The following is a 19,213-nucleotide window of genomic DNA, read 5'->3' as shown; positions in this document are numbered from 1 at the left end:
GTCTGATCCAGCTGGCTTGTTCTTATGTTCATTGTGTTGCCTGTATCATCCCTGAAAGGTTCAAAGAGAATAGCAAACTCTCAGGCAGCCTGCAACAGAGAGACACTGTTTTTGGCTAGTGAGGAGGAATTGGTGTTTATAAAATTCTGGTGTTCCAGAGTGCTTGTGTGGAAATACCGGGAGTTTACTTCTATTTTTTGTGAGCGAGTTTACTTGTTTGTTGTTTGGTCTTGCTGATTTTGTAGGTATTGGGTTTCCTATAGCTCCCTGTCTGGAATTTAAGGCAACTCCTCTTTGTGGAGGGGTTCTGTGGGGATTGTGGCTCAGGCCAAGAGGAAAATATAATCCCCAGAAGCCTTTTGCCAGATCAACAAAAAGTGACGAATCCCTGCAAAGACTTCACTGTGTGGGTTTTTGCCAAGTGTTCAGAAGAGGGAGCTCCTACATTAAGAGCTTCAGGAGCTGGTGGGGGGTGGAAGCCTGCGGCGAAGCTGGATCTGTGTGCAGCAACCACTCTAGGCTTTCTTTGGGAATAGAGCTGAGATTCCTAGAAGGGAATTTTTTACCCGGAATTGAGGGGAATCCCTTTCTTCATTACTTTCTTTCCACCAGGAAGCTGGCTTACCGAACATCATTTTCCCAAGACTGGCAGTCACACAGTCAATACAAGCCTTGAGAATCTCTGGGTGAGTGCAGATTTTGCATATCTGGAGAGAAGCATCAAAATAGGGGAACCTCTCGTTGGAAAGCAGGCAAAAACCCCAGATTGGGACAGAGAGAATTAGGGCTTGTGGTCTTCTCCATTCCAAGCCTGGAGGGGGGATGAGGGATCCAGCAACCATTGAGGCTGAGCTCCAGGGAACAGTGGAGAGAAAATGCTTTTGCAAATGGGTCATGTTTTCTTATGGGTTGTATTGAGCTGTTCAGGGATAGCTCTGGAACTGGGGGCGGGGAGGGGATCCACTTTACGGAGTGCACCACAGGGCAGCTGTAAACAGGAACTCTTAAAAGGAGCCCGAGATTTGACGAGGCGTGCTTAAAGATGGAAAAGTATAAATAAATAAAATAAATAAATAAATAAATAAAAAGCATGATTGATCCCTGCATGTGAGGATGCGGCAGAAAATCAGTGCTCCTGGATCTCCACACGAGTGATCCTGTGACTTCCTTATCTCTGTGGGTCCTGAGTCATGGCATAATGTCTAGGCTAGGGAAAGACTGGCTGGGAGCTGAACAATTGCTGTAAAAGGCGTCCTCTGATTCAACTGGAAGACCCTTCTCTTTAAGCTATGCAGGAACTCCAGCAGTTATTCGCCAGAAGGGAGCCATGCTCTACAGTGGGGCTCAGGAGCATCTTCATGGCAATCTTTCTTTTTTCCAGAACTAGAAACTAAAGCTATGTAATGCCTTCGGGAGTCAGGCCAACTGAGATGACAAGAAACAGAGCGCCAGATTTCGAGTTCTATCAGAACCCTTCATCAGGTGGAAGTTACAAAAATTGAGAAAGATGCTCATGGCCTTGTTCCACTGCAGTCGGAGTTAGATTCAAATCTCTGCATTCTGGGGAAAGATGTGTAATTGTATCAGTGGGCCCTGGGTTTGGGGCTTGTTCCCGAATGCTATGTTTTCCTCTCCAAAATGCGGAAGCTTAAGTTAGGCTACTTTTCTACTCACTTCTCAGGAAGGGATCAAAACCCAGATATCTGTCTAGCAATATTTCAGTCTTTCTTCCTTTCTTTTCTTCTTAAGTATAACTGTTAAATCTATATGGGACTTATTTATTTGCATCGTTTTTATACTTCACATTTCTCCCCAGTAAAGACTCAAAGGCTGATTCCGCATGGGCCCAAAACAGCAGTGTGAAAATGGTGTGAAAATGGTGTAAAAGGGTTTAAAATGGTGTAAAAGGGTTTATACAGTTTTCACACCGTTTTCAGACTGCTGTTTTTGGCCTGTGCGGAATCAGCCAAAGAGACTTACAACATTCTTCCCTTCCCCATTTTATCATCACAACAACCTTTGAGATGGGTTAGGCTGGAAATGTGTAACTCACTATTATGATAAAGAATAGATTTGAGCCTGGCTGTCCCAGATCCTACTCTCAATCTAACCACTACACCACCCTGCCAATTCCTGCTCCGATCACAACTCCCCTCTGTATACATGGGCTGTCCCATAGACTTCCTGGATCCAGCATGAATTCATCTTCCCACGTGGAAGGGAATGCATCTGATCAGAAACCTCCAGATTTCTATCCTTTCCCCTGGAGAAAGTCAGCTTGGTTTACTGGTTAAGAGCAGTGGACTCTAATTTGTTTTTTCCTGCTCCTCCACATGAAGCCTGCTGGGTGACCTTGGACCAGTCACAGTCCTCTGAGTACTCTCGCAGCCCCACCTACTCCAAAGGTATCTGTTGTGTGGAGAGGAAGGGGAGGAGTTTGTAAGCTGCTTTGAGACTCCTTATGGGTGAGAAAAGCAGGACATGAATCCAAACTCTTCATCTTCTTCCTTACTTGAGCCATCTGGAATTGCTTAGCTACATCTTGTTTTGAATGATTAAAGAATCTCTGCCTCTGCTTGACTTTTTAAAATTCTCCCTGGGCTGCTCTGGGCTGTTTGCTCTCAGATACAGATTATGAGATTTTCAAAGTGTGGAATAGGGTTGGCAATGTGTGTGTGTGTGTGGGTTGGGGAAATCCCATGTATCTACCTGAAGAAGGGTCTGAAAATTTACTCCAGTCAGTAATATAAGACTCAAAGGTAGGTTCAAAGGAGACTTTATTCAGAGATTGGAAGGTCAGCCCATCGGCTAGATAGCCGAAACTGGGGGTTTGGCTCTCTGGCCCCAGTATATACCTAAAGGTTACAGTTTAGTTCAATCCATAATCCCCCCACCCTTGCATTCCAATAATATCAGCATGTAAAAGAACAATGAGAAAGAGACATTGTTTTGGGACAGGCAGATTACTCCCTTAGAAAGACAGATAAGGAGAAACCATCAAGCGCTATTGAACCAGTTACATGCGAACAAAGGAAAGAGGCCTCATGGCCTTGGGCGGTGGAAATGGCTGGGCCATCTGCAGCAGAGCTGTGTATGTGTGAGATTTGCCAGGCCAAGGATGGCACAGGCCTGACACTACCTTAGTTCCTTGTGTGATAACTTCTTCATTATGGACTAAAGTGTACTACACTTCACTATTGGGACAGAAAAAAACACTAGAAGAGCACTTCAGAATAATTCTAGCATTTGTATGAAAATGCATTTTTTTTACAAATGTGCATTCGAAAAGTGAATAGATATTTACGTATCATGTCAAATATTATCAAAAACAAATGGTTGAAGCTTTACCAGTGGATGGATATCAATTTGTGTTAATTCTCTACATTGTCCCTCCCAGGGAAAATCTCAGCACGATTGTTTAGCTCACTAGCATTATTTAATTTGATGAAAATGGAAGAACTAGACTCTACAGGAGACGTACGTTGTGTGGCATCTGAGGCAACAGGGGAACAATGCTGTAACGGCCCAGAGTGCAAGTCTCTGATGGACTTTGAGAGAGGAAGGAAGCTCTTGGAAGCTACGCAGTCTGCAAGCAATGAAGGATCCTTCCAATCAGCACCTTCATTTCAGGTGAAAGAGGAGCCACCAGAGGGTTTGGCTGAAAACTGGGAAGCCCGATGGCAGGAGTTCCTAAGGATGGTGGAGTCCCCTCACTCAAGGTGGGAAATCTCACAACATCAAGAGAAACCCTCTCCATGGGAAGACACAAAGAGCTTTCTGTCCTCCTTTGAGCAAGTGGCCGAAGCCTGCCAATGGCCTAGAGAACAATGGGTGGCCAGACTCTTGCCAGCCCTCAGCGGAGGACCTAAGAAAGCCTTTATTGGCCTGAATGCTGTTGACAGAGAGGATTTTGGGAAGGTGAAGACAGCCATCTTACGAGGGGACGTCATCAGCAGGGAGAAATGGCGCCAGCACTTCAGAGGTTTCCATTACCAAGAGGCCGAGGGGCCGAGAGGGGCTTACGGCCGACTCCAAGAACTTTGTCACCAATGGCTGAAAACAGAGAGGCGCTCAAAGGAGCAGATTCTGGAGCTGCTGATCCTGGAACAGTTCCTGACCATCCTGCCTCCAGAGATCCAGAGCTGGGTGAGGGAAAACAGTCCAGACACCTGCTCTCAGGCAGTGTTCCTGGCTGAGGATTTCCTGCTGAAACAGCGGGGGACCCAGAGATGGGGAGAGCAGGTGAGATCATGTCATCAAGATCTGGTTAGATAATTCAGCCATCATTTGCTCCCCTGCCATGCTTTTCTTCTCTGTTCCCTTACTCCTGTCAGTCCCTTCTTGGCCTTTCTCTGTTTCTTGGCTTTTGAAATCTTTAGTTCAGGCTTGAGGGCCTTGTAATATTATAGAAGTCTTCTTGCTTGGAACAAAAGCCATTTACGCACTTGTGTTCTGCTTCGCAGCCAGCTTACCTTTCCTTTGCCATAGACCTAAATAACTCAGCCATCATTTTGCTCCTGTTGTGCCTCTTCCTCTGATCCCTTACACCTGTCAATCCCCTTCCTAGTCTTCTACTTTACTCTTAAAAACCTTTCCGTGGTCTAGCAGGTGGCATTTCAGGAGGCGACAACACAGTACACTGAAGCTGGCCAGACTCCATCTGATGTCAGCCAGAAGCATCTGGGCAGAGAGACCAAGTGGGAAGGCAACAGGAATGCCAGCCAGTTGGGTAAGTGAAGGGGCCTTTGGGATAAAGACTTATGACTCAGCTGAGACTTGTGACTCAAGCTGAGGGATTTGGGCCCACAGGCTGAAGATGGTATAGATCCGTGGTGGTGAACCTACGGCACTCCAGATGTTCATGAACTACAATTCCCATCATCCCCTGCCAGCATGATCAATTGGCCATGCTGGCAGGGGGCTGAAATGGAGAATTAGTATGGACCATGAACATCTGGAAGATACCATGGGATTCGCTCACCCACCTAATGCTAGGTAATTTGGGTTTTTGTTGTTTGACATTTTTGTCTCATTCCATTTTCTTTATGGTTTTCCTCTTACAGAGAGAAAGCATCACTACCTGGGATATCTGAGGAGCATTCAGTGACATCTAGATTTGCATCTGATTGGACAGATTTTTTGCTTAGATTTATGTAAGAGAAATCTTGTCTGTGTCTAAAAGCATTATTTAGGGGTGATAAAATGAGAGGGATAAGATGCTTTCGGGGTTTTCTTTTCTTTATAGGCCCAAAGCTAGTATTATCATGAATCTGATATGTATTTCAATGCCCTCTATTTCGATGTACCTTCCTGTCCAAACAGAGCTCCACTCCACACAGTTTTTGAGGCAAATATATTCTGTCCTTTTCCTCTATATAATTATAATTGTTTCTATACCTTGTTTGTCCATTTCCATTTTCCTCTGGTCCAAGTAATAAATTTTCCAGGATTCTCTCATTATTTCTCCAGCAACCCAAGGGTGGTTGGCCATCAGTGATGGGAAGAAATATGTGCCCAGAAATTCAGAATCAGTGGCACCCCACAGGATATCAACTTGGAAAGAAGAGAATGTTTCTCTGTGTTGCAAGCAGGAAAATGCCTCAGCAAGTCAGGAGAGGGCAGAGCATCAGCAGGAGACCCAGCCAATGGAGGAGATGGACGAATTCCTTCCTTGTGGGGGAGATTGTAGGGTTCCTAATGACACCATAGTCCAGACAGGAGCTAACACAGGTAAGAAACAAAATGAAAAATTAAGTAGAACTCAGTATAAGAAAACACACACACACACACACACACACACACACACACACACACACACACACACACACTGGCTGGTGTGTGGCAAAAACTTTTCCTTGGGAGCAATCCTATGCAAGTCAACATAGAGGCAAGTTCTATTTCATTCAGTGCAGCTTGCTCCCAGGAAAGCATTAATAGTGTTCCAGCTGTTGTGGCTTAAAGCTTAAAATTGGAGAACTCATCCTGAGGAGGAGCCATATAAAACTCTGTTGTGGAAAGATATTCACTCATGATTCAACTCATACCTGATACCAGACAGATACTTGGTGGTTCAAGATATTGCTGCCACAAGATTTACAATAGCAATCTCTCTTTCACTGTACGTCTGCAAAGACATCCATGTTCTGGTGTGATCTCTACAAGACATAATTGTGTATCTTTCCAAGAAAGACTGAAATCATGCAGGAATGTGTGTGTGTGCTTTTTTAGGGAGAATTGTGAGACATAACTGGGTTTTTTGTTCCTTCCAAAAGACTTGCAGCTCCCAAATTCAACCCCCTCTCCTGGTTTATTTTGATATGGAGAAAGGGTAAAGGTCAGCAGGTGTGTGCTGGATCCCTTTGATATTTGAGAATTGTGGGGATCCCTCAGCAAGGGTGTACTGATTCTTCAGTCCCTGCTCCGAGACCTGCCTTGCTTTTTTTGGCCCCTGAAGGTCCTCTGATATATTAGTTCAGTGGCAAAGAACCCCTTTATACTAATGATGTCTAAACTTTGAGAGAAACTGTTGTGCAAGTTTGACTCCTTAATGTGAAATAAACAACTGGAATCCCTACCACTGGCTCTTTTAGGGTTCCAGTCGCTGCAGTGTAAACTTCTGGTGTGTTTGCCCTTACAACAGGATCTCATTCTTCTAAGCCTGTTGAAATCAAGGAAATTAAAAAGGATAACTCTGCTTAGCATTTCTCTGCAAAACAAGCATTAGGCAAAAAAAAAAATCATGAAATGGATTTCTAGTGTCCTACCTCTCTTATTTAAACTAGAAACTTCAACCCAGATGAGTAGATCAGACCTCAGTGCCCTTTTTACTCAGCAGTAACAGGAATCACCAGTAACCTCAGTTTAGTAAACACACCTCTTTCCACAACACAAGGACTAGTAACATTTGACATGAAAATGTTACAGGAAAGATAAGGGACAGAGAGAATCACTCTGTAGCAGGACCTGGCCAAAGAGAAGAAAACAGGATGCAGCATTACACACTTAAGTGTACCAAGAAGGAGGATGGATTTGAAGTTTTGTTTCTCTAATGGGCATTTCCCAAATTTCTGGCTTTATTCCTGCAGGTTGTAGGAGGGAGAGTGAAAATGAGAGTGTTCCATATGAAGTACCATCCGAACAAGCCAAATGTGAGGAGCTGAAAGAGAACTTCTGGGATCAAGGCGGATCAGTAAGCGAGGAACAGAACCACGTGGAGAAGAGGACAGAGAAATCCAATCCTTGTCTGGTTGGAGACTTCAATGAAATCCCAGTCCAGCAAACAGAACAGACAGAACTCTGCCTTAGTGCTCAGTGGAGAATCCACACGGACCTTACAGAATGTGAAATGCTTGACACAGGAGAAAAACCATATCAGTGCATGGAATGTGGGAAGAGCTTCAATCGCAGTGCAACACTTAGGTCCCATCAGCGACTCCACACAGGGGACAAACCTTTTGAATGCTTGGAGTGTGGGAAGAGTTTGTGTGATAAGTCAAGCCTTATTCAACATCAACGAATCCACACAGGGGAAAAACCATATAAGTGCTTGGAGTGTGGAAAGAGCTTTATTCAGAGCTCAAAGTTAACTAGACATCGAAGAATGCACACAGGGGAAAAAGTGCATAGCTGTTCATACTGTAGCAAGAGTTTCAGTGATAAATCAAGCCTTATTCAACATCAGCGTATCCACACTGGGGAAAAACCATATAAGTGCTTGGAATGTGGAAAAAGCTTCAATCAGAGGGCAAACTTTACTAGACATCAAAGAATGCATACAGGAGATAAAGCATATAGCTGCCCAGACTGTGGGAAGAACTTGTGTGATAAATCAAGCCTTCTTCAACATCAGAGAATCCACACAGGTGAGAAGCCGTTTAACTGCTCAGAATGTGGAAAGAGTTTCAACAAGAGTACCAACTTTGTCAGGCATACGAGAATCCACACAGGGGAGAAGCCTTATAGCTGCTCCTACTGTGTCAAGAGATTCTATGATAAAGCAAGTCTTATTCAGCATCAAAGAGTTCATACTGGGGAAAAACCATTTAAATGCTCAGAATGTGGAAAGAGGTTCAGTCATAGAGGAAGCCTTCGTGGACATCAAAGACTTCACACAGGGGAGAGACCCTACACATGCTCAGACTGTAGCAAGAGCTTCTTTGCTCTATCAAGTCTTTTAAAACATAAAGTAACACACAGAGGGGGAAAGCCATATAAATGCACAGAATGTGGAAAGAACCTTTGGTCAGAGCACTCACCTCAGTTTGGATGAAAAGATACATACAGAGAAGAACAAGTATAAATGCACAGGGCTGTATGCAAGAATTTATGTGTTGATCAGTCAGGTCTTGTGAGAATGACAATGGAAGAAACAATGTAAATGCTTGGAATGCAGAAAGAGCTTGAATTGCAGCAATTAAAATTATTTCATATCAAGAAATTGGTATGTGGGGAAAGGGAGAATTCACCCATGAACTTTCCTAGACATTTATCACAAAATATCCAAGATGCTAAAGGAGCAAAAACCGTAAATGATCTTTGGGCAACATAACAGTTAATTTATTGTGGCATAAACAATTGTGATTTACAGCTGATGTTATTTTCAGTGATTACATTTTCTCAGTGGAACACCCTGTCTAATGACTCATTTGTGATTTTGGTGGCATGGTTTCAATTAATAGTTGTAATGATGGAGAGAGGGTTTTTTTTTATCTAGGCCAGGAGTCCCCAGTGTGGTGTCCATGGGCACCAGGGCACTCATTGACACTTTTGCTTGTCAGCCAGGTATTTTTTAGAAAGTTGGGGGTTACTTGAAGCTAGCAGAGCTTCTTATTGGCCACTGGAGATCTGCCAGATACTGACAAATGAGTATTCCTTAGATAAATATGTACATTTGTGTGTAGCATGGTGTAGTGGTTAAGAGCAGGTAGATTCTAATCTGGAGAACTGGGTTTGATTCCCCTGAGTGGTGGTGAACCAGATGTGTTTCTGCACTCCTACATTCCTGCTGGGTGACCTTGGGCTAGTCACAACTCTCTCAGAACTCCCTCAGCCCCACCTACCTCACCAGGTGTCTGTTGTGGGGAGAGGAAGGGAAAGGAGCTTGTAAGCCACCTCAAGTCTCCTTACAGGAGAGAAAGGTGGGGGTATAAATCCAAACTACTACTCCTTCTTCTTCTTCACATAAGAAAATATTTTTGAACAATATGTTCATTTTTAAAAGCATCCTGTTAAAACAGAGCTTCTGCCACAAATGGTGAAGACCTACAGAGTTCTGCATTGCCTCACTCCCAGACATTTTCTGATCAGCTCTTCCTTGTGCATCGGTCATTTTGTGGCTGCGCCCAGCACCTTGTGTCAGATTTCCACAGGTGTCCACTAGCTCAAAATGTTTGGGGATCCCTGATCTGGCCTTCCTTCAGAATTTTCATAAATAAAATCAATTCTGCAAATGCTTGAAGTGTGGAAAGAGCTTCCATTAGACTGAATATCTAAATCCATATGAAATTGTTTATGTGGAGAAAACTTGGTGGTCATTGTAGAGGCAAAAAAGGCAGGATATACATTTTGTAAATAAATAAAGAATACATAACTAACACGCCCCCCCCCCCAAATAATCATAGAAAGACGAGGATAAATACAAAGTCAAAAAGTGCTTTAAAGCATAGTTAATTCACAATGGGTAAATGTACAGTGGAACCTCAGTTTTCGTTGGTAATCCATCTGAAAAGAATCAATAAAAACTGAAACCGATGAAAACCGAGGCAAATTTTTCCATAGGAATCAGTGTAAATCCAATTAATCCATTCTAGGCACTCCAAAAAATATACTAAAAACAATTTTTGGGGGTGAATAAACATAGTGTTTAATGCTGAAAACAGTAACTAACAATAACACTAGGACCAGCTTCAGAGCCAGTGGACCAATGTCACACCAGAAAGCTGTCCAAAGAGGTATGTTTCTGACGCCTCTTTTAGATTTGTCTGAAACGGGACAAGACATTGTCATTAAACAAGTTCCAGACACGGCCTGCAACAGCTTTGTCCGGGTGATTTTTCTCCACAAACCCCTGCACTTTACTGCAAATCGATGAAAACCGAGGCAAATCAATGAAAACCGAGACAAAATTTTCACTGAAAAGATCGATGAAAACCGAAACCTATGAAAACCGAGGTTCCACTGTATTCTAATAGCTGACAACAATTCACACAGTTTTCAGTGACAACCTGACAAGATTTGAGTAACTGTATACCATCATGTGGTATGTTTCATTACTCTGGAGAGAAAAAAATAGTGCTTATGAGGTGTCACTAACTCACAAACATATTCCACAGCATTCTCCCTGTAATAATGATGGCATCTACCTTTTTGGAGCTGGAGGTATTCTCACAACACAAAAGTCACAAAAAATGTTCTGATTGGGACAAAAGTTCATACTATGAACTGAACATATCCACTAGTGGATAAACTTGTGTCCTTGCTTGTATATAATGCTGTCATGTCAACTCACAGTCCTCGACTCCTTGCAACCCTAGCAAAGAGCTTTCAGAGTAACTGAGAAGCAGAGTTGTTGTGCCATTTCTGTCTCTTCTATGTCTTCCTTTGGAATTTCCCTTCCAAGTTCCAACCCTGCTTAGCTTCCAAGATTTGGTAAGATTGAGCTGTACCATGCCATCTTCCCTCCCAGAGAAAACTTGAATCTGTGCAAAAAGAGAGATTGGGAGAGAAAAGAATGTCTGGAGAGTTTCTTTTGTTGCTCCATCACTGAGACTTTAAAGAAAATGCATGCAACTGTGTAGGTATTTGTTTTGGAAAATACTCCTATCTTAATGTTCAATGATATCTGTAGATAGACCATATAGAAGTTCTCCCTTCGTTTCCCACCCTCTGTCCTTAAAACAGTGTAAGCACTTCTTGATGTGGGAGGAGTTGACATGGGAGGAGGTGGTTTCTGAAATCATGGGGTCTGGAACTTTATCATAACTTCTCTTTTTTTGAGGATAGAGAGGAGCTAGCAACCAAAGTAGATTTAACAAAGTGAGTGCAATATGTTCCTACCAGCTTAACCCTTCAGAAACTTAGCAGTCACATTTTGAACTGCTAAGTTATCCCTTCAGAAACTTAGCAGTCACATTTCCAGATCAGGGGTGTCAAACAAGCAGCCTAGGAGTCAGATTTGACCCCCTGAGAGGGTTTTTCAGGCCTGCTGAGGCAACCATCCCACACACACACACCCTTGCTCCTGATCTGGTCTGGAGTCCAGGCATTCACTAACCTCCCACTGAGTGGTGAATCATACAGAGTTGTAACTGGCAGCTTGGATGAATGCTTAAAGGCGCCACTAACCACTTAATATATCTCATATCATATCACTCTCATGGCACCTGCTTCGGTAACACAGAGAGCTGAGTCCTGAGCATGCTTCCTAAGGAACAAATTAAAATTAAATGATTGCATGCTGTTAAGATTCGTTTAAGAGAGAACTGCCAGAGATTCAAATGTCATAAACAGAAGAGGAACAGAAAATATTTTAAGGGCATCTGTTTTAGGAATCTCTCTGGCTCATTCCGCACATGCAGAATAATGCACTTTCAAACTGCTTTCAGTGCTCTTTGAAGCTGCGCGGAATGGCAAAATCCACTTGCAAACAGCTGTGAAAGTGGTTTGAAAATGCATTATTTTGCATGTGCGGAAGGGGCCTTTGACAGTTATATGGGTTCATCAGCACATCTCGAATTGTAAACATTCCTCTATCTTCATCTAAATCTAGTCTAGTTTTCCTTATCGTATGTTATTGGAGAGACAGAGAGATAAAATACATCTCTGTCCTAACACCTATGCCATGATAATGCTCTTTCTCAAAAAAATAAAAAAATGAGGGGGGGGGGATCATAATCTGCTTTCTCTAAGGTTGCCATCTGCTGGTTGGGAACTTCCTGGAGGGCTGCGGGCAGAGCCTGAGGGTTAGGGAAGAGCAGAAACCTCGGTGAGATATAATACCACAAAGTTCTTCCTGCACAGCAGTTGTTTCATCCAGACAAGAGCCCCTGATCCTATATAGTCCCAGCCGATCAGTTTAATTCCGTGAAGGATCTCCAGGTTTCACCACCTGGGAGGTTGCTGTGAGTGGAGCTTTTGCTTTTCTGCAGCTAACAATCTACATACTCTGAAATACCCCGTCTTCAACGAATCCCCCCATTCATGACAACAAAGCCCATATATACTGATACTGATAATAGCACAGGGGTCTGCAACCTGTGGCTCCGGAGCCGCATGCGGCTCTTTCAGCCTTATACTGTGGCTCCACATGACCTGGAGGTCCGAGCATAGCATGGGCGTTGTCCCTCCAGGAAAGGTGAGTGGAGGGGCCAAACTGGAGGCTTTCGGCTCGGTAGATCTTCGGGGCTGGGGAAAACGGGTCCAAATGACTCTTTGGATGGTAAAGGTTGCTGACCCCTGTAATAGCATATTCGGTGGTGACATATTCGTTTTTGAGAGTTCATTCTTAGGTCCCTCCCGCACACGCAGAATACTGCACTGTCAACCCACTTTCACAATTGTTTGCAAGTGGGCTTTGCTATTCCGCACAGTAAAATCCAGCTGCAAAGTGCATTGAAAGTGGATTGAAAGTGCATTACCCTGCATGTGCAGAAGGGGCCTTAGTTTTGCTAAACTTGCATCGGTTGAGACATCTCAAGACTCGGGTAAATTCTTGGGTACTTCCATCAGCACACCCCCCCCCCTCCCCGCACAAGCTAATTCTTAACCATTTAAAGGGTTAAAACGAAAGAGAGACGTGTCTCCTAGACAGACCAGTCAGAACGAAGGGTGGGGGGTGCGTATTGAAACTGTTGAGGCTGGTTTTCCTGTTTGGAGGAGAAGGTTTATTTTGTGCAATTTTTGCGAGGCGAAGGAAGAGTGCTGGTGTGCATGTGAGTTGTGGGGGGGTATATTCGGGGTACATAGCAGGAACCACAGCACGTGGGCGCGGGAGGGGAGGACCCCCCCAGCTTCTTCCCTCATTCCTTACTCCTTGCTCTACTCCCGGCAGGGTCCCTCCCACTCAATGCGTTCCACATCGGGGAAAGTATTCTTTCTCTCCGTTCTAAGATACAACATTGTGGTCACTGAATCAAGCGGCTTGGGAGATTTGCAATCTACCTCCAAAAATTCAGAATTAGTTTTTCATCTTTTTGCACTGCCGGGGCTGAAATGCATCTCACATGGAGCACTCTAACCAGATAACTGTCATGGGAGCTAAGAATGGAACTTCCAGGTGCAGGAGCAGTGTATCTTTTGTAACTCAGTTAAGAAGACAATGCCTAAAGGGTGTCCACTCGTTTGGGGATTAGGGGAGGTGGTACAACAGATGCTGTGCCTAGAGAGAAAACAGACAGTCCTCCGATTTTTCTGACTTTGGCTCAAGATCACCCAGCAAACTTCCATAGCTGGGTGTGGATTCGAACCTGGTTCTCCCAGATCCCAGTCTGATGCTCTAACCACTGCAAACCAACAGTTCTGGGATTTTAATTAATTTGTTTATTTGGCCATCAAATCAACTGATTTATGGCAACCCTGTAAGGTTTTAAAGGCAAGAGGCATTCGGAGGTGGTTTGCCAGTGCCTGGTTCCTTGTTAGGACCCTGGTATTCCTTGGAGTTCTCCCATCCAAATACTTGCCAGGGTCAGGGCTGAGAGTATATGATTGTCTCAAGGTCACCCAGCAAGCTTCCACTGCATGAGTGAGGATTTGAACCTGCGTTTTCCAGATCTTAGTCCAATACCTTAACCACTACACCACGCTTGCTCTGGGATACACAGTCCAAAAAGGGGAAACAGAAAGGTGGGGACATCTCCAAACAGCTACCAGCTCTGGACACCTAACTATAGTAAATGTTTCTTTTAAGAAGAACTTTATGGAGCTGTAGAGACTGGCTGATGTATTCTGGCCTAAACATGTGTGACTTGACCTCTTGTCAGAACCCAGAGGCCAAGGCAGTCAACCCTAGTATTTGGACAGGAGACCTCTAAGGAATACCAGGGCCATGATGCAGAGGGGCAGGCAATGGCTAAACCATTTCTGTGTGTCTCTTGTCTTGGAAACCTTATGCAACTTGATTGCACTTGACACTCACATTTGCAGAAGAGTAACATTAAACAGATTAAAGTATGTGGCTTGTGTCTATTCTCCTGTTTAGATGACTGTCCAGTGTTCCGGAGTTTTCTGTTGTGTGATGTCATCTTTGTGAGATCATCTGCATGAAAGACAAAACGGGTCCGACGCAACAGGAGGCCTTAAAAGTAACTGGAAAGGGAATTTGTAATCTCCTGATACGTTGAGGACTCGGCACAGCTTTGGAAGGAGGCAGACATCCCCCTGAAGCAATGTGGTGTGCCGGTACGGTGGGATACCTCTGCAGAGCATCTCCACACCAGATAAAGGAGGAGCCAGAGGAGGGTTTGGCTGAGCGATGGGAAGCCCGATGGCAGGAATTCCTTGGAACTGGAGAGTCGCCTCACTCCAGCTGGGCAGTCCCACAACTGCCAGAGAAGTCCACCCCATGGGATGACGCCAAGGCCTTCCTGGCCTCCTTTGAGCAAGTGGCGGAAGCCTGTCAGTGGCCCCAGGAAGAGTGGGTGACCCGACTCCGGCCAGCCCTCAGTGGAGAAGTTGAACTGGCCTTTTTCAGCCTGGAGGCCCGAGACAGAGAGAACTATGGAAAGGTGAAGGCAGCTGTCTTGCAAGGGGATGCCATCTTCAGAGAGAAGCTGCGTCGATGCTTCCGGTGTTTCTGCTACCGGGAGGCTGAGGGGCCACGGGGGACGTACAGCCAGCTCCAGGAGCTTTGCTGTCGGTGGCTGAAGGTTGAGCAGCCCTCCAAGGAGCAGATCCTGGAACTCTTGATCCTGGAGCGGTTCCTGACTGTCCTCCCACCAGAGATCCAGAGGTGGGTCAGGGAATGTGGCCCGGACACATGCTCCCAGGCAGTGGCCCTAGCCGAGGAGTTCCTGGTGAGACGGCTGCAGCCAGTGAGACAGGAAAAGCAGGTGGGAGTGTTTTTATTGCACTGTTCTTGGCAACTTGTGGCTTGAATGGGTGCTGGGGGTGGATCAGGCAAGATCTTTTGGTTGCCTAAGTAATGTATACCTATTGCCTTTTCCTGTGCTGCTGCCATCTGGAACCATGCAAGAAAAGGGGGTATTGGCCATCTCTTCCTTTGGTGAGCTAATACTCCAGAGGACAGGGTATAAATTCAAAATGACCTGGATAGATTAGAGAGCTGGGCCAAAACTATATTCTTTCCCACTGAAAGATCTCAGGAGATGTGTGAATTGATCTGCCATTGCCTGGACCATCTATGTTCTAGAATGCTCCTCTTGGGTCCCAGTTCCTTGGGGACAAACTAGGTAAGCACTGGGACCCAAGTGGAGCACTCTAGAACATAGATGGTTCAGGAAAAATTAAAAAATCTCCTGAGATCTTTCGGTGGGATAGAGTATAACAAAATGGATTTCAACAGGGAGAAATGTAAGGTACTGAACCTAGGCAGAAAAAAATGAAATACACAGATATAATATAGGCGACACCTGGCTTGACAGCAGTACATGTAAAAGGGATCTGGGAATCTTAACCACAAGCTGAACATGTGTTGGCAGTGTGGTGTGGCAGCTAAGAAAGCCAATGCGATTCTGGGCTGCATCAATAGGAGTATAGTCAGTGGTGGGATTCAGCAGGTTCGCACCACTTCGGCAGAACCGGTTGTTAAAATGGTGCTTGTAAACAATCAGTTGTTAAATTATTTGAATCTCACCACCGGAACCGGTTGTTAACTTTTTTGAATCCCACCACTGAGTATAGTGTCTAGCTCAAGGGAAGTAATAGTACTACTGTAGTCTGCGTTTGTCACCCTCACTTGGACACCACAGTTTGAAAAGGATATTGACAAGCTGGAACAAGTCCAGAGGAGGGCGACCAAAATGGTAAAAAGTCTGGAATCCATCGCCTGTGAGGAGACACTTAGGAAGCTGGGTATGTTTAGTCTGCAGGAGAGTTAAGGGATGGCATGATACCCATGTGTAAATATTTGAAGGGATGTCACGTTGAAGAGGGAGCAAGCTTGTTTTCTGCTGCTCCAGAGACTAGGACAAGGAGTAATGGATTCATACTACAGGAATAGAAATTCCACCTAAACGTTAGGAAGAGCTTTCTGATGGTAAGGGCTGTTTGACAGTGGAATGCTCCCTCAGAGTGTGATGGAGTCTTCTTCTTTTGAGGTTTTTAAACAAAGGCTGGATGGCCATCTGTCAGGAGTGCTTTGACTGTGTGTTCCTGCATGGCGGGGGTGGGGGGTTGGTCTGGATGGCCCTTAGGGTCTGTTCCAACTCTATGATTCTATGAGCACTTTCTGAGTGCTGGCATCCTCCTCACCATGCCCCCCCCCCCCTCAAGACTCACAAGGCTCAGTTACCGTGAAGGGACTGAGATCTCTGACCATGTAAAGATGTGGTGGCGGGAAAGAGACATTATACCATTGTCATCCCTGTAACACGATGTTCCCCAAGACCTCCAAAAGGGCAGTGCTTCTCTAACCTTCTCCCCTGTAAGAGGAAGAGAAGAGCAGCGCTTGTGGCTCAGTGGTAAAGTATCTGCTTGGCATGCACAAGGTCCCAGGTTTGATCCCCATCTTTTCCTGTGGAAAAGATAAAGTAGGAACAGTGAAAGGCAGTAGTTCATTTGGGAAAGGATCCATGGCTCAATAGTAGAGCTTCTGCGTGGCATGCAGAAGGTCCCAGTTTCAATCTCCAGCATCTCCTGGTGAAAGGATGAAGTAGTCCCAGGGCCTAAATGCGCCTAAAGGCAGGTTCATGCAGAGAAGGGATCGTGGCTCAATGGCAGAACATCTGCTTGGTATGGATAAGGTTCCTGGTTCAATTCCCGTCATTTCCAGTTTGTTTATTTATTTCGTTCGATTTATGACATGCCCTTCGCCGTATCGACTCAGGGCATCATACAACATGATAAAATACTAATAAAACCAATAACGTATACATTTTCAGCAGTACGTGTTTCATAAAATCCAATTAAGGGCAGGTGATCAAATAAACAATCCCCAAACTTGTTCACTTGTACTGGCCTAAGAGGGAAAAATGGACAGTGGGAAGGGAAGGAAACAAGAGAACAAGGAAGGGTGAGGGAGGTAGTTTAATTCTGCAGAAGGCAGGTTCATTGAGAAAGGTGTCATGGCTCAATGGCAGATCTTTGGCTTGGTGTGCAAAAGGTCCCCGGTTCAATCCCTAGGGTCTCCAGTTGAAAGATGAGGAAGGCCTAGGGTAGGGGTTACAAACTTGGGGCCCTGGGGACCAGATTTGGTCTTTTGAGAGGGCTTGTCATCCCCATGAGCCAGCTCAGGCAATCCTTGTTCTCAAAGGGGAGGGTTGTCTCAACTGGCTTGCAGGCCTGATAAACCCTTTCAAGCTGAGGTACCAATCCCCAGTGCCAGTGTGGGCTGAGGAGTCTGCTGGGAGCTTGCCAGCCAAGGCAGCCCCCACCCACCACCACCACCACCACCACCACCACCACCACCACCACCACCACCAGCCGGGGCCCTACAGCCCTGACCAAGAGTCCCACAATTATGTTATATCAGCCTCATTGTACAAATGGAAGGTTCAACACACCTGACCTAGGGTTTAACTCAGCCAAAGGGAAGTTCTTGGGGTATCTTCTGTTGAAAAGACCAACCTAAGGCCCTGGGGAGCCATTGCCAGTCAAAGTAGACAAGACTGATTTTGGTGGACTAAAGATCTGTCCCTGTATCAGGCAGTTTCATGGGTGTTCATGGGTGTAAGTGACCACATCCCTCTCTGCTGTTGCAGGTGCCCTTGGAGGAAACCTCTGGAAGTGTCCCAGAGGCAGGCCAGGATCTATCTGAGAACGAGCGGAGGCAGCCATCGATGATTGTCAAGGAAGAAGAGGATGGAGAGGCCTGCCCACTGGGTAAGGAGGGAAGAATGCATCTGTGTCTCTCCTTCCTGGAAAGATCTAGGCTATGATGCCTTCTCTTTGGGGATTGTCTGTCCTTGCAGTATCCAACAACTGTGGTCTTCTAAGAAAAAGTGTTGGGATGTAGAAAATAAATGCATAAATCTGTAGTCTATCTTGGGCTGTTTCCACATGGATGTTTCTCTTGTGTTCCTTATAGCAGCTCTTTTTTTTGGGGGGGGGGGGGGGGCAGCCGCCACATGAAGTCATCCTCTGCCCAATTCCATGTTTTCCCCCAGGTTGCTTCATTATTTCCTAAACTCTGTTTGGTACAGCCTTTTTTGGAAAAATTACAATCAAGGCACCTGGGAACCCTGTGGGAATGGGAAGATGCACACTTATTCTGCCGCCATTTTTCTTTCCTCATGCCCATAGATGCCATTGCTCCTCAACCCCTGCCCAAACTTATTGCTTGGGCTTTTCAGATTTTTTTAAATTAAAAAAAGCTATAACAGCTAGATCATGTAGTATAATAATGCACTGCCTCAATGTACTGAGTCTCATTTTTTTTTAAAATAAAGTATTTAGCCCTTTTCATTGCATGGTTATAAGGGGAAAGGTGTGCTCTCTAATCCAGAGTTTTTCTTATTATTTCTCCAGAAGCCAGAGGTTGGATGACCACTGAGGATGGAGAGGAATATGCGCCAAAAGATTACAGATCAGTAGAATCAGGTGGAATGTCAATGTGGAAAGTAGAAAAGAATGTTTCCCAGTGTCGTGAGCAGGAAAATGTTCCTGCTTTTTGTGGGGACATTTACAATATTGTCTTTGAAACCACAGTCCAAACAGGAGTTGAAGCTGGTAAGACACATAACAGTAAAGCATATGAAATCTCTTTAGGATGCTTAGAAATTATTGAAGCTACCAGCAACAGAAATCCAGTTATTATCTGTGGTTGGAAACACTAGGAATCTCTGACTTTTGTTCTTCCTGTAGAAGGATCTTTGATCCTCAAAAGATGATGCCCTCTCTTGGTTGAAAGAAAGGAAAGATCCATTTGTCCTGGGTTCTAGGGGAGGAGAGAGAGACAGAAGTATTGGTGTGAGTGTGGAGCTTGACACTGTTATCTTGTGAGTGCCTGCCTACTTGAACATAAGAACATAAGAACAAGCCAGCTGGATCAGACCAAAGTCCATCTAGTCCAGCTCTCTGCTACTCGCAGTGGCCCACCAGG

The 19,213-nt window shown here is 45.0% G+C and overlaps 2 protein-coding genes across 2 annotated transcripts; both read left to right on the top strand.

Moving 5' to 3' along the window:
* The first annotated feature begins 626 nt into the window (after positions 1-626).
* On the top strand, positions 627-8,269 carry LOC125429808 (zinc finger protein 436-like). Its single transcript, XM_048491302.1, has 5 exons — positions 627-686; positions 3,398-4,242; positions 4,609-4,729; positions 5,470-5,730; positions 7,086-8,269. Exons 2-5 carry the CDS (start codon positions 3,445-3,447, stop codon positions 8,267-8,269), a joined length of 2,364 nt encoding a protein of 787 aa, XP_048347259.1. The 5' UTR covers positions 627-686; positions 3,398-3,444.
* Positions 8,270-12,810: 4,541 nt separating this feature from the next.
* LOC125429803 (zinc finger and SCAN domain-containing protein 23-like) lies at positions 12,811-19,001 on the top strand. The gene is made up of 5 exons (XM_048491287.1): positions 12,811-12,929; positions 14,195-15,044; positions 17,874-17,994; positions 18,640-18,840; positions 18,976-19,001. Exons 2-5 carry the CDS (start codon positions 14,382-14,384, stop codon positions 18,999-19,001), a joined length of 1,011 nt encoding a protein of 336 aa, XP_048347244.1. The 5' UTR covers positions 12,811-12,929; positions 14,195-14,381.
* Positions 19,002-19,213: the final 212 nt, after the last annotated feature.

This window comes from Sphaerodactylus townsendi, linkage group LG03, assembly GCF_021028975.2.
Source record: "Sphaerodactylus townsendi isolate TG3544 linkage group LG03, MPM_Stown_v2.3, whole genome shotgun sequence".
Taxonomy (NCBI): Eukaryota; Metazoa; Chordata; class Lepidosauria; order Squamata; family Sphaerodactylidae; genus Sphaerodactylus; species Sphaerodactylus townsendi.
The sequence above is the reverse complement of the archived record's forward strand: the minus strand, read 5'-3'. Positions and strand labels throughout refer to the sequence as shown.